At 35.3% G+C, this 12,003-nt stretch overlaps 1 protein-coding gene across 1 annotated transcript in view; it reads right to left on the bottom strand.

Annotated features, from left to right (window-relative positions):
- Ndc1 (Nuclear division cycle 1) overlaps window positions 1–12,003 on the bottom strand; it is a 113,242-nt gene that overhangs the window by 12,836 nt on the left and 88,403 nt on the right. Inside the window, exons 12-13 of the mRNA XM_090380447.1 lie at window positions 5,888–5,946; window positions 2,610–2,724 (exon numbers count right to left, since the gene is read on the bottom strand). Coding sequence (XP_090236573.1) covers window positions 2,610–2,724; window positions 5,888–5,946 — 174 coding nt within the window. The remainder of the gene's footprint in view (window positions 1–2,609; window positions 2,725–5,887; window positions 5,947–12,003) is intronic.

Raw genomic sequence — 12,003 nt, forward strand, 5'->3', positions numbered from 1 at the left:
GGGAATAAAGCACAATTACAAAACGAAGAGGCACGCTTGATATACATAAACAAAGCTGCGCATGTGTAGCAACTGAATAAACAACACCGTAAAGGAAGAGATACACTATTAATACCTCACATTTTACTAAAGCACATTTCTAGGGGTTACTACCATAAAACAATAAAAACAATTTCCAGTTGCGTTTCTGCTAGTGGAATCTGTTATAAACTCGATCTAATTGCATTTGTGATAATACCGATAGCTGGAATTGTGTGGGTTTTTACATTATTATGGTGAAATGTGTTTCCCCTTCACTGATATAAAACACAAATACATTTTCAGAATCTTCTCCTCATTCCTATCATGTTGCGTTCAGTTGGGGTGATTCCGCGTTTGACTGCCATTTCTTGAAAACACAAAGGCGAATCGTGCACAAGCGAATTCGGTTCGTGTTATATAAGATATCGCTCTCCTATTTATAAATCGTGTATGATCGAATTCGTGTAGTGTAAACACGTATTATACGAGGACTGACTGTATTAATTATTGTTTGCTTCGGGTATTACTGTATCCCGAGATATTTTGTGTAGTTCCAAATAACTTTTAAAACTAAAAACGAGATATCTCGGGATAATCCATGAAGCGGTTAATGCTCATGACAGAACAAATTTCGTGTGTCTCAGAGAATTATCTTGTTCTCTGTAACAGTACAGTGGTTTTCATCATGTGTCACTTGTCTAGAGAGGTGTTCATTAGAATTTTCTCAGAGAATGGAGGAATTTCTAAAAGCAGGTAGGAGTAGGCATCTCCCTTTCAGAGTCATTCTGGGTTTTTCAGCCACCAAATTGGTCAATAAACAAACACAACTGGTCACTAAACAAACACCATATAATTAGGAGACAAAATACCAGTTACAGTATCCTGAACAATTACCTCATTCATAATAAATAAATGAATTAACCTTGATATTGTGGTACTTTTTAAGAAATAGCACTTCCAAAGGGAGGATCTGCAATTTATTCAAATAAGATGGGCTTTCTATTTATAATCCATGAAACTATTGTGCCATTGTAGGTAAGCATTTGCTTGTCAGTTTTTATGGCATCATAAAAAGTACATATAATTTTCTATACACAGTATTATATTTTACTATAAACTTTGGCTCAACCATTAGGTCAGAGGAGTTTACATTAATTATTTTGACAATGAATACAATCAATAACTGGATACTTGACTAAATATCGTGTAGTGTACTTTGCTATGATATACTCAATAAAACACTTTATAATATGATGAAATACTTTTTAAAATATTCCTCACTATGACACTAATTTGACTTTCATGGTATAATTATTGTAGATTTTGAACTATTTCAAACTACAGTATTTAATAAAACTGAGTGAGGGCTTTATCTCCTCAGATAATAAAGATTTACATATATATTTTGTAAATTTAGTTTTAAGTTTTTAGTCATAACAATAGTTAAAGCTAAATTCACTAAAATTAGTATGACTCAAGGAGGCACAACACAAGGATGAACTGTTGTAGGCGGTTATCATGAGAGTCAAAGTTACATTGACACTGCTTACACTGACTGCGGAATGCATTTAGAGCTGTTTCTATAGAATATTATAGTGCGATTGATTACCCTTTTGTGTGTTAGGTGAAAAGAGCAGAGGAAATGAAGGGAAAATCTGTTGTTTTGATCGACAAGATTGAGAGCCTGAGAAAATGAGTCAATACCCTGAAGAAAATTAAATCATGGGACTCATCAGAAATTCAGGGTTCTCACAAAACCCCAATGCACTTGGTCGCAGGGATAGTTCACCAAGGACAGAAGACTTTAGTTCCGCAGAGAGTTGTAATTCTTGGTGATTTAAGTGTCAGAAAAACATTCTGCAACAAGTACATGTGGAATAGGACCAGGGAATTGCTGTCAAGGGCAAAAGTTATTGATACTGTTGAGTTTTTTAATGACACAAAAGGTGACACTGTTGTACGTGAAAGTACTAAAGATATTAAACATAAATAAACTGAAGTTTACTTCACAGTTCTTGGTTAAAAAAAGTTTATTAAATTGAAGTATACACAAAAAAAAAATCCAATTTTAGTGACACCACACCCATCTGATCCATCTTCATGGATCTTGCTCTCTGTGGACTAAGAACTAAAGAAAACTTTTACCTGCATTCTAAAAAAACTAGCGAATAACAAAAATATTTAGTTCTTAACATTTCATTAGATTATAAATTATAAAGGACAATCACTATATGTACTTTGCAGTTCCATGGTTGAACAACCATTGGATGCAAACTGTACGTAGTGATAATATAATATTCCATTTGGAAAAGTGAGTAGACAACCTACTCATTTTTGAAACATTAATGTGAGGTGATAGTATTCTTTAGTTTGAATCTTGAAGCTGGATTTTTGCATTTACTTTTGATGTAATGCAACTATTTGGTAAAAATATTTAACAGTGTTCCAAGTTCGGTTCATTGTCATCTTATGTGGCAGTTGATTTGATGGGTAATTGAACTTAACAAGACTTAACTGCAATAATTATAAAATTCAAAACTGATTTAGTTACTGAGCACACTTAAAGTAAATTGAGGAAAGAGTCCTACCTACAACTGCCCATATAACTGGTTGGCATATACTGAAAAGATCTGCTGCCCTGGCATCAGGAATCTCATCCAAAAAGTAACATACAATGGGTTTTTTCCTCAAATAATCAAAAATCTATAATGAAGAAATTAAAACTAAATCAAAATGCAAAAACTCCTAGAGTATTTTTATATAGTTTACTAAAAAAATATTAACAAATTTCTGTACGAACTGAAGTAGTAGTAGTAGTAGTGGCACATGATGCAAGAAAGCAAGTGTAGGAGCTTATGCAACATCAGCCAAAAAAAAAAAAAAAATCACACCATTCCCTCCAAATGCCTGTCCAGTTCCTCCTTAAATTTATTTAACCTATCAACTTCCACAACGACAGATGGAAGTTTGTTCCAGCAATTAACCACCCGCTGGCTAAAGCAAATTTCCGCACATCTATTCTACATCTGTCCTTTCTTAATTTGAACTTATGTCCCCGTAGGTTGGTAATCTGAACAAGTGGAAGGATCCCATCAGAATTCAGCGTGCTCAACCCATTCAAGGCCTTATAGACCTCAATCAGATCACCGCGCAGGTGCCTAGTCTCCAGCCACTGCAATTTGCAGAACTTAAGCCTCTCTTGGTAAGAGAATCCCTTCATTCCCCTCACCAATCGTGTTGCTCTTCTCTGTACACACTCAAGCAAATCTACATCCTTCCTAAAATGAGGCCTCCAGACCTGTACGCAGTACTCAAGGCGTGGCCTGACCATTGCCTTATACAGAGGGACAATCACCTCCTTTTCCCTGCTAGCAAAATTCCTATATATCATTGACAAAACCCCATGACCCACCCTAGCAGCCTGTCTGCACTGCTCAGAAAACTTCATATCTGACTGCACAATTACTCCCAGGTCTTTTTCATTTTCTACCACCTTAAGTGTAGTACCACACAGTTGGTACGTTTCTCTGGGGTTACTTCTACCCATATGCAGTACTTTGCATTTGTCAAGGTTGAACTTCAGTTGCCACTTCTTAGCCCATCTGCCCAAATTATCTAGATCTGTTGCAGTAGCACACTGCCATTACTGTCATTAACAACCCTGCCAACCTTTGTGTCATCTGCAAACTTCGACATTAAGCTTGATATACCTTCATCAATATCATTGATAAATACACAAAACAGTTTGAACAGAGTATTTATGTTATCCGGAATTCCTGAAAATGACTAACACATTGGAGAAACAAACTGACGGCCAAGTTTTTTTAAAGTATTAAGTCTCACTCACTCACACACAAACCAAATTGTTTTGATCTTACTTTAAAACCTCAAAGTACAAGTCTTATGTGCATCTCCTTTTCATGTTTTACAAGCACAGAAAATGTATAATTTATTTATTTTCTTATAAATATGTTGTGATGTAAATCTCCATAGTTTCACACATCCAATTTGCTGACAACAGTCTTTCAAAATTGCTCTTTCATGGCCTTTTAAATAATATTTATTAAATTCTAGTAACTTACGTTAGCTCTGTTAAACAGACAGCAAATAATTACTGTCCTTTTAAATGTTTATAAAATTACTGCTCTTAAAAATGCTTACTTTGCATTATGCAAAATAATGCAATTTTAAAAGGGCAGTAATCATAAATATTATTAAAAACAAACGTTTACTAAATATACAGCATCTCTTGGACTGTTGGTCAATATTTGCCTGTTCTCAGCCTTGTCTTTTTCAATTTCAGGCATTTTGTGCATAGTGGGAACAACAAGGTTGTTGAAGCAGCTGCTGGCATTGCATTTCAGGTTTCATCCAATGCTGAATAACCATGTGTAAATGAAAGATACAGCATATTCTTGTTAATTGGATAATGGATTAATTGAAATGTAATGTATTTCGAAGTGACTACCATTCTCTGACTGTTTTATATGCATATATATGAATTTTATATGAATGCTGTTTTATATGCATATAATATGGGTAACTTAAAATACATCTGCAACGAAATTTAAAGTGTCAATTAGGTCTCATGACTTGTGAATGACTTGTCTAATTCAAAAAGACTTCTGAAACCAACTACAGTCGCACATCTTTATAAAGAAATTGAAATTTTGGTATCATTATTCACTTCCCCAAGAATTGTGTGCAGATTCACAAGAATTCACATACGTCTAACCAGTGCTATGAATGTACAATATAATCCACTTGCTCACACCACTGAAACCAAAATACACTGATCACTAACAATGCAAAATATGTGATTCCCCCAACCTATATGCTGTACATCTTCCTCTAAGCCACTGCAACATATATATGTTCAATGAGAGAGAGAGAGAGAGAGAGAGAGAAAAAGAGAGACAGACAGAGAGAGAATGAATGTGCTTCAGAGAAAAAATAATTTTGCATTGAGGATTAAATAAAATTTTGTATATTGAGGTATGCAGTTACTCACATGTAATAACAAAGCTTGCCAGTTTAGTTTTTGCTGCCATAATGCAGCTCAATGTATACAAGCTGTACATACCTTCTGGGGGGGGGGGGGAAGAAAAAGAAAGAGAGAGAGAGAGAGAGAGAGAGAGAGAGAGAGAGAGAGAGAGAGAGAGAGAAAATACTTTAATTTGGGATATTATTTACAATTTAATATTTTTAACCCATGGGAAATAAAAAATGATGTTCCTCTCTTTTAGCATTGTCATTTACACAAAGTTCTTCATAACTTAACATGGACTGCTTTTCAAATTATAGTTATGTAAGCTGGTGACCAGTTTGACATAAGCAAACAGCCAAGACTGAAAAGAAAGAGAGAGAGAGAAAATGCCCAGCTTGTGGGTACAGATGGAAAATGTATATTTGATTACAGTTGTGATATTTTACCTTGTTTGTATAATGTATTGTATAATCATGTTTTTTCACTGAATTACTTTTCTTGTCTGAGCCTTAACCTGATCTTGATATTTGGAGGACAAGTATCTTTCAAGTTCTGTACAATAACTTTTAACCTTCTAGAACAACTAAAAATGACAAGGAGTAGAGTAGTAAAGGAATACCAAAAACAGATGACAACTGAAAATAATAATATGCTGGTGCCATATGGTATACACCAAATTTATACTTCCTCAGATGACTAATAGTCACAATAGCCTTAAAAAAATTCAAAATATATAAATTTAACAAAGAAAATCATAAATGTGTCCAGCCATTATCTGAACAAAAACTTAAATCAACATATTACAGTTTGTGGCAATGAAAAATAATCTTAAAGAAATCAATATATGTAATTAAAAAAAAAAAAAAGTGAGGTAATTACTTTTTTAAATGGCACTAGTAATATGTGGACTCCCTCTTCCTCTAAACCTTCTACTTCGCCTACAAAAGAAAGTACATATGAATATTCATAAACTAAATTGGAAATGAAAATGCTTCATACACACATAAAGAGTATAAAAAAACTACTGAGTAATGGATGGGGGGGGGGGGGATATAAAGGCTGCAGATTAGGCATTATTCCAAGCAAGTAGTTCAGCATTAAAATAATAAACAATAAATAAAACCTAGTAACCATAAAATTATAATTAAAAAAATAATTAATTTTAATTAATAGTAATTAAAATATGTGCACATGTTTTAAGTATTAAATAACTGTTGTGTTCTCTTTTGAATTTCAGAACAGAAATAATATATACAGGTCGACCATCACTAATCCAGTTCCGCCGCTAATTCGGACATAATTTCCGCGAACGTAATCTCAAATTTCCCGGGTCAGTGCACCGACCTGCTGCTACTGTTTTGGTGGCGTTGGTTGCAGCATTAGCTGTTGGTGCGAACTCATAAACATTGGCAAGCCATTCCCACTTGTTTTTCTGCATTTATTATTATAACCTGCTCACATTTAGCCCCAGCCATGGTTCCAATGTATAAAGGAAGTGCCTCTCGTGGTGTAAAGCGCAAACACCGTACATAACAGATAAAGTTGAACTTCTGAAAAAACTCGACAGCGGTGTGTCTGTGAGAAGTTTAACTCTGCTTAATTGTAAATTCCAGCAATTTCTCTCAGTTCCTCTTATCTTAGTAAGAAAATTATTATTATTAATAATAATAATTTTCTTTTAGCCATTCCTTTTTAGATTTTTTTTTTTTTTTTACAACACACATACAAACTTGTGGAAAAACACAACACAATATGATGGATAATACAGCACGCTAACGAACTTGTTTTCACAAAATCTCTAACAATACTGACAAACTTACTGCGATGTTTGAGAGTTTATTTTATCGTAATTAGTTTTATTTCAGCGCTCGCCGTGCAATAAACTATTCACAAACGACCTTCATATGTATGCCGTAAGAGCATCACATGTATGTGGCTGACACGGCTTCACAAGAAGTAAAGTAACTACATATGTGGCCACATATACGCGACATAAAAAAAGACTTTTTTTTTATATTTTAAACGAAAAAACGAAACGCTGACATTGCAATATTTATTTTAGAATTACTAATCGAATTATTTCCTAAATATTTTTGGCCCCTGGGGAATTTTTTTCTTAAACTAACTTGGCAGTCAACGTGTTAAAGGTAGAAGGAGGTGGTTAGCTGTTGGGTAAAATGTATGTGCTAAAATAACCACCGGTGATCCAGCAAACTCACTAATCCGGCACCCCATAGGTCCCAACGCTGCCAGATTAGTGATGGTCGACCTGTATTATGATTTATAATTTTCATGTTGGAATCCAATAAATATTCAGCAAGGATTATTTCCAGTTTGTTCCCTATTAACATAGTTTTTCAAAAAAAAAAAAAAAAAAAAAAAAAAGTGAAAGTTTTCAAAAACAAATATTTACATACATGCCAGTGCAAAAGCACCACTTGAGGTAGCAAAAGAGCAAAGTAAATATGGTATAAATCTATTAAATATCTAACATATAGGTGAAGTCCACGTGTTGCACTGGAGATGTATATTACAAATGCCCATCTGGATAATGATATGCATTACATATCATTAAAAATGTCAATATACTTTTGCTCTGGGAGCTAGTGCTGGTATTTTATTTTATTATTATTTTTTTTTAATGGCATTAGTTTTTCTTTCTTTCTTTCTCCCTCTCTCTCTCTCTCTCTCTCTCTCTTTTTTTTTTTTTTATGTAAGACAAGGCAAACCAAATGGAAATTTTTTTCCAATAATCAATTACTCGGGGTTCTGAGCTGGATATCATCATCCTTCTCTTTCTTGGTAATTCCTCTCTCTCTCATGGTAACTCAGGAAATTTTTTTTTGACTGTTGCAGCATAAGCCTCAGGCTTCCTTGTATCTTATGGCTAATAATAATAATACTCTTTGGCTGAAAGACCTTACTTTCAATCAAAGTAACTGATTGCTGGAATAAATTGGTGTTGTAAAAGTGGATAGTTTTAATAAATTTTAGGAAGAAATGCACAAATTATTACAGGAGATAAACAACTGATGTGGGTAGCTTTTTTTCTTTTCTTTTCTTTTTTTTTTTTTTTTTTTTTTGGCTGATTCTGTACAAGCTTGCTTCCTTGCATTATTTGCCACCACTACTATAGTACTAATTCAAGGCAATGCTTTGCAATACAAGATGTTAGATGCATTTGTGCCATATTTAGTTTTGCTATACTGCTATGTACAAAATGCTTTTGTGTATATAGGTTATTATGTAACTTCCATAGCTTGAAGCTTAACTCTAAATTAAGAAAAGCATTTAGTGCACTCACATGTGTGTAAATCCAAATTCATCTAATTCAAAATCATACATGTGCGATCAAATAATGAATTCATTCATTGCCACATTAAGTTTCAAAATTCACCTGTTTTGGTTCCTATTTTTTTTTTTTTTTTTTTTTTAGAATTCAGAATAACTATTTTATATTTTGGTATTAGAGGTTCATATCTAAGCAGTACATATCACCACTATGTTCTAACACAGACTTCATTACAGAGAGCTTATTCATCATATACAGGGTGTTTCAGTTAAACGTTTCAGAACTTCTAAGAGGGGTAGGGTACATCCTGACAACTCGAAATCATATAGCAATGTGGGGTCGGAAATGCTTTCCTGAAGCGGTGTTGTACACAGAAGCACCATAAAGAAAAGAGACCGTAAGTGAGAAATCGTTTTAATAATACATGAAAAGAAGCAAAAGGTACATGGATTAAAGTAAGTGTTCGAAGTTTCTTCAACCTCGTATTGCTTTCGCACAGTGGTACCTTGGAAAATGTGCTACAAATCCCCTTTTTCCTGCTGAAGTGTTGTTTTCCGATAAGGCATCCTTCACAAGGGAAGGAATTTTCAACACGCATAACGACCATATCTGGGCGGTCGAGAACCCGCATGCAATACGACGTCGTGCAGCACAGATTCGATTTTCGGTCAATGTATGGGCCGGTATTATGGGAGATCACCTCATCGGACCTTACCTGTTACCGTGTCGTCTAACCGGACCTATCTACTTGAGCTTTCTGCAGCAAGTATTGCCACAACTTTTGAGAGATGAACAGATTTCTGCATCGACGCAACAGACAATGTGGTTCCAACACGATGGAGCCCCTGCCCATTATAGCGGAGATGTTCGTAACTACCTGGATGTCACATTTGGTCAACAGTGGATCGGACGTGGTGGTCCCGTGCGTTGGCCTGCTCGGTCACCCGACCTATCATGTCTTGATTTTTATTTCTGGGGTCATATGAAATCGCTAGTTTATGACACCCCTGTTGACAATGCTGAGGAGCTGGTTGCAAGAATCGCAGTAGCTGCCGAAGAAATTCGAAATTCGCCTGGAGTATTCCAGAATGTTCGGATGTCCATGCGTCGGAGATGTGAGGCGTGCATTGTAGCCCGTGGAAGAAACTTCGAACACTTACTTTAATCCATGTACCTTTTGCTTCTTTTCATGTATTATTAAAACGATTTCTCACTTACGGTCTCTTTTCTTTATGGTGCTTCTGTGTACAACACCGCTTCAGGAAAGCATTTCCGACCCCACATTGCTATATGATTTCGAGTTGTCAGGATGTACCCTACCCCTCTTAGAAGTTCTGAAACGTTTAACTGAAACACCCTGTATACTTATATCATTGGGGTGGGGGTTTCCATGATCACTTCTATGCTTGCATGGTTTATTTAAAAAATATTTTATGCTATTTATAAAAGATTGCCACTGCAAAATCTTTCAATTTCAATTTTTGAAAATTCATGGACTGCTTTTCAAATTATAGTTATGTAAGCTGGTGACCAGTTTGACTTAATCAAACTGGCCGAGATTGAAGAGAGACAGATAGAAAATGCCCAGTGTGGGGGGGGGGGTACAGATAACTTTATGCAGGTATTTTCATAGAGAATAATATATAAAGAAAACACTAAGTAGTCTGTGTGTGTGTTTAGTAAAAATTTTGTTTATTTCATGGCTAACCTAGTAATACAATATATTCCTCAAAAACATATAACACTAAATTTGATTCTAGCTATACTTCTGGATCTGCCAAATCCTATCCCCAGTCCAGCTGGAGATATTACAATGTTTTACAGCCATAAAAGATCCACAAGGGACTAATTTTCAATCTTTCAAGTGGATATCATAATGTTATAAGTGCTGTAGTCCTTTACAGCTAAATTTTCACATTATTATCAGTCTCCTTGGAGACTGAGTTCTTTTTTTTTTTTTTTTTTTTTTTTTTAGTAGTTGTTGGCGCATCGGCTTCTGTGGCCATAATGCACCTCCCAAGGTTTTTGCAGTACTTTGATCCAAGCCAGAGGCGGGATTCGAACCCACGACCTTTGGGTTGCCAGTTACCCACCTGGCTAGCCCGGTCGGCAACTGAGTTCTAAATATATAAACTACAGTGGATTCCGGTTATTTGGGCCACCGGTTAATCGGGGCAGCCGTTTATTTGGGGCAAATCTTAAAAAACAAAAACCAATCGAGAAAATAGCCAGGGTTTACTTCGCTTAATTGGGACAAAATGCCGTTTAATCGGGGCAGGAGACCTCAGCACTGGAGATTACCCTACGATTGTCTCCGACCGTACCACGTAGTTCGGTCGGATTTTTGGAGGTCACAACCATAAAACAATAAAAACAATTAGCAGTCACCTGTTTATTGGGCTTTTCTGTTAGTGCAATCTGTCATAAACGGACAGTAAACTCGATCTTATTGAATTTGCGATAATACCGGCAGCTGGAATTCTGTGGGTTATTATGGTAAAATGTGTTTACACTTCCATGGAATCTTCAATCATATAAAAAAAATAATTTTCAGAATCTTCTCTTCATTCCTATTTTTAAAGCTTCCTAATTTGTTACTCCGTTCTCACTTGCGCGTGTTCTGTTACTTGCAATTTGTGTATGCCCTCTTCTTTGTTATTGATTGCTTATCTTTTTACTGTTTTAAATTTCAGCCCCCACCAACAAATGTCAGTGAACAGAAATGTCAACTAGTTTAGTTAGTATGTACATATTACAGTACGTATTAATTATTCCGATTATCACGTATATTCTTCCGATTTTCACGTATCATTTAATTTTTTAATTGGTAAAGTAATAAAGGGTAAATGTGTGCTTAATATATCTTTACTTTTATAGCCTGTGGATAATATTCCTCCTATTTTCGCTAATTAGAATCGCTGTTTAATAGAATTAAAATTCAATTCACAAACGTGATCATAATGACCGGCGCTTACTGCACATCGTATAGTGAATGGTACTTTACTATTTTGAGTTCGTCGTAACGTGATTTGATTGTACAGTGAACTAATTGTAAAGGGGGGGGGGGTAAATTGTATTTTTAACTATTTACGTGAAACTTCGGATAATTGGGGCAGCTGCTTAATCGGGCCAAAATGCACTAGTCCCGATGTGTCCCAAATAACTGGAATCGACTGTATATAGACAATAATTGCAAATACTGGCCCACAGTTTACAGAAGTTATAGCCTAGCAGGCAGTCCATGTGGCTTAATTTTCTCATGCAATATTATGATCTTGGACATTTGGGAACAGTAGGTATTGTATTACCACAATTATATTCTATATTGTATTTGTTGTATTGTATTACCACAAGGTAACAAAATTAAGGTAACAGGATGATGAACAAGACACCACAAGGATGCAGGGAATTTACTGACAGGTACAAAGTGATCACTGTTCCATTACTGGAGACCCCATTTCAGGAGGGATATGTATTCTGACAGACAGGCAAAGAAAAACAGGTTAGTTATAGGCATAAAGGAAGGGGGGAAAGGGATTTCAGTTTTGTGAGTTGCAAAACCTCAAGAGCAGATGTCTGCATGGCAATGTGATGAAATATTTAAGGTTGTGAGTAAACTAAATAATAAGGATATTTTTCTTCTGATTCTAGGTGTCGTAGATTAGAGGATATAAGAAAATTTTCTTTCCGCCAAGGAGCTATT

The sequence above is a fragment of the Mastigoproctus giganteus genome, chromosome 8 (genome assembly GCF_048544385.1).
Source record: "Mastigoproctus giganteus isolate SK-2022 chromosome 8, ASM4854438v1, whole genome shotgun sequence".
NCBI classification, from domain to species: domain Eukaryota; kingdom Metazoa; phylum Arthropoda; class Arachnida; order Uropygi; family Thelyphonidae; genus Mastigoproctus; species Mastigoproctus giganteus.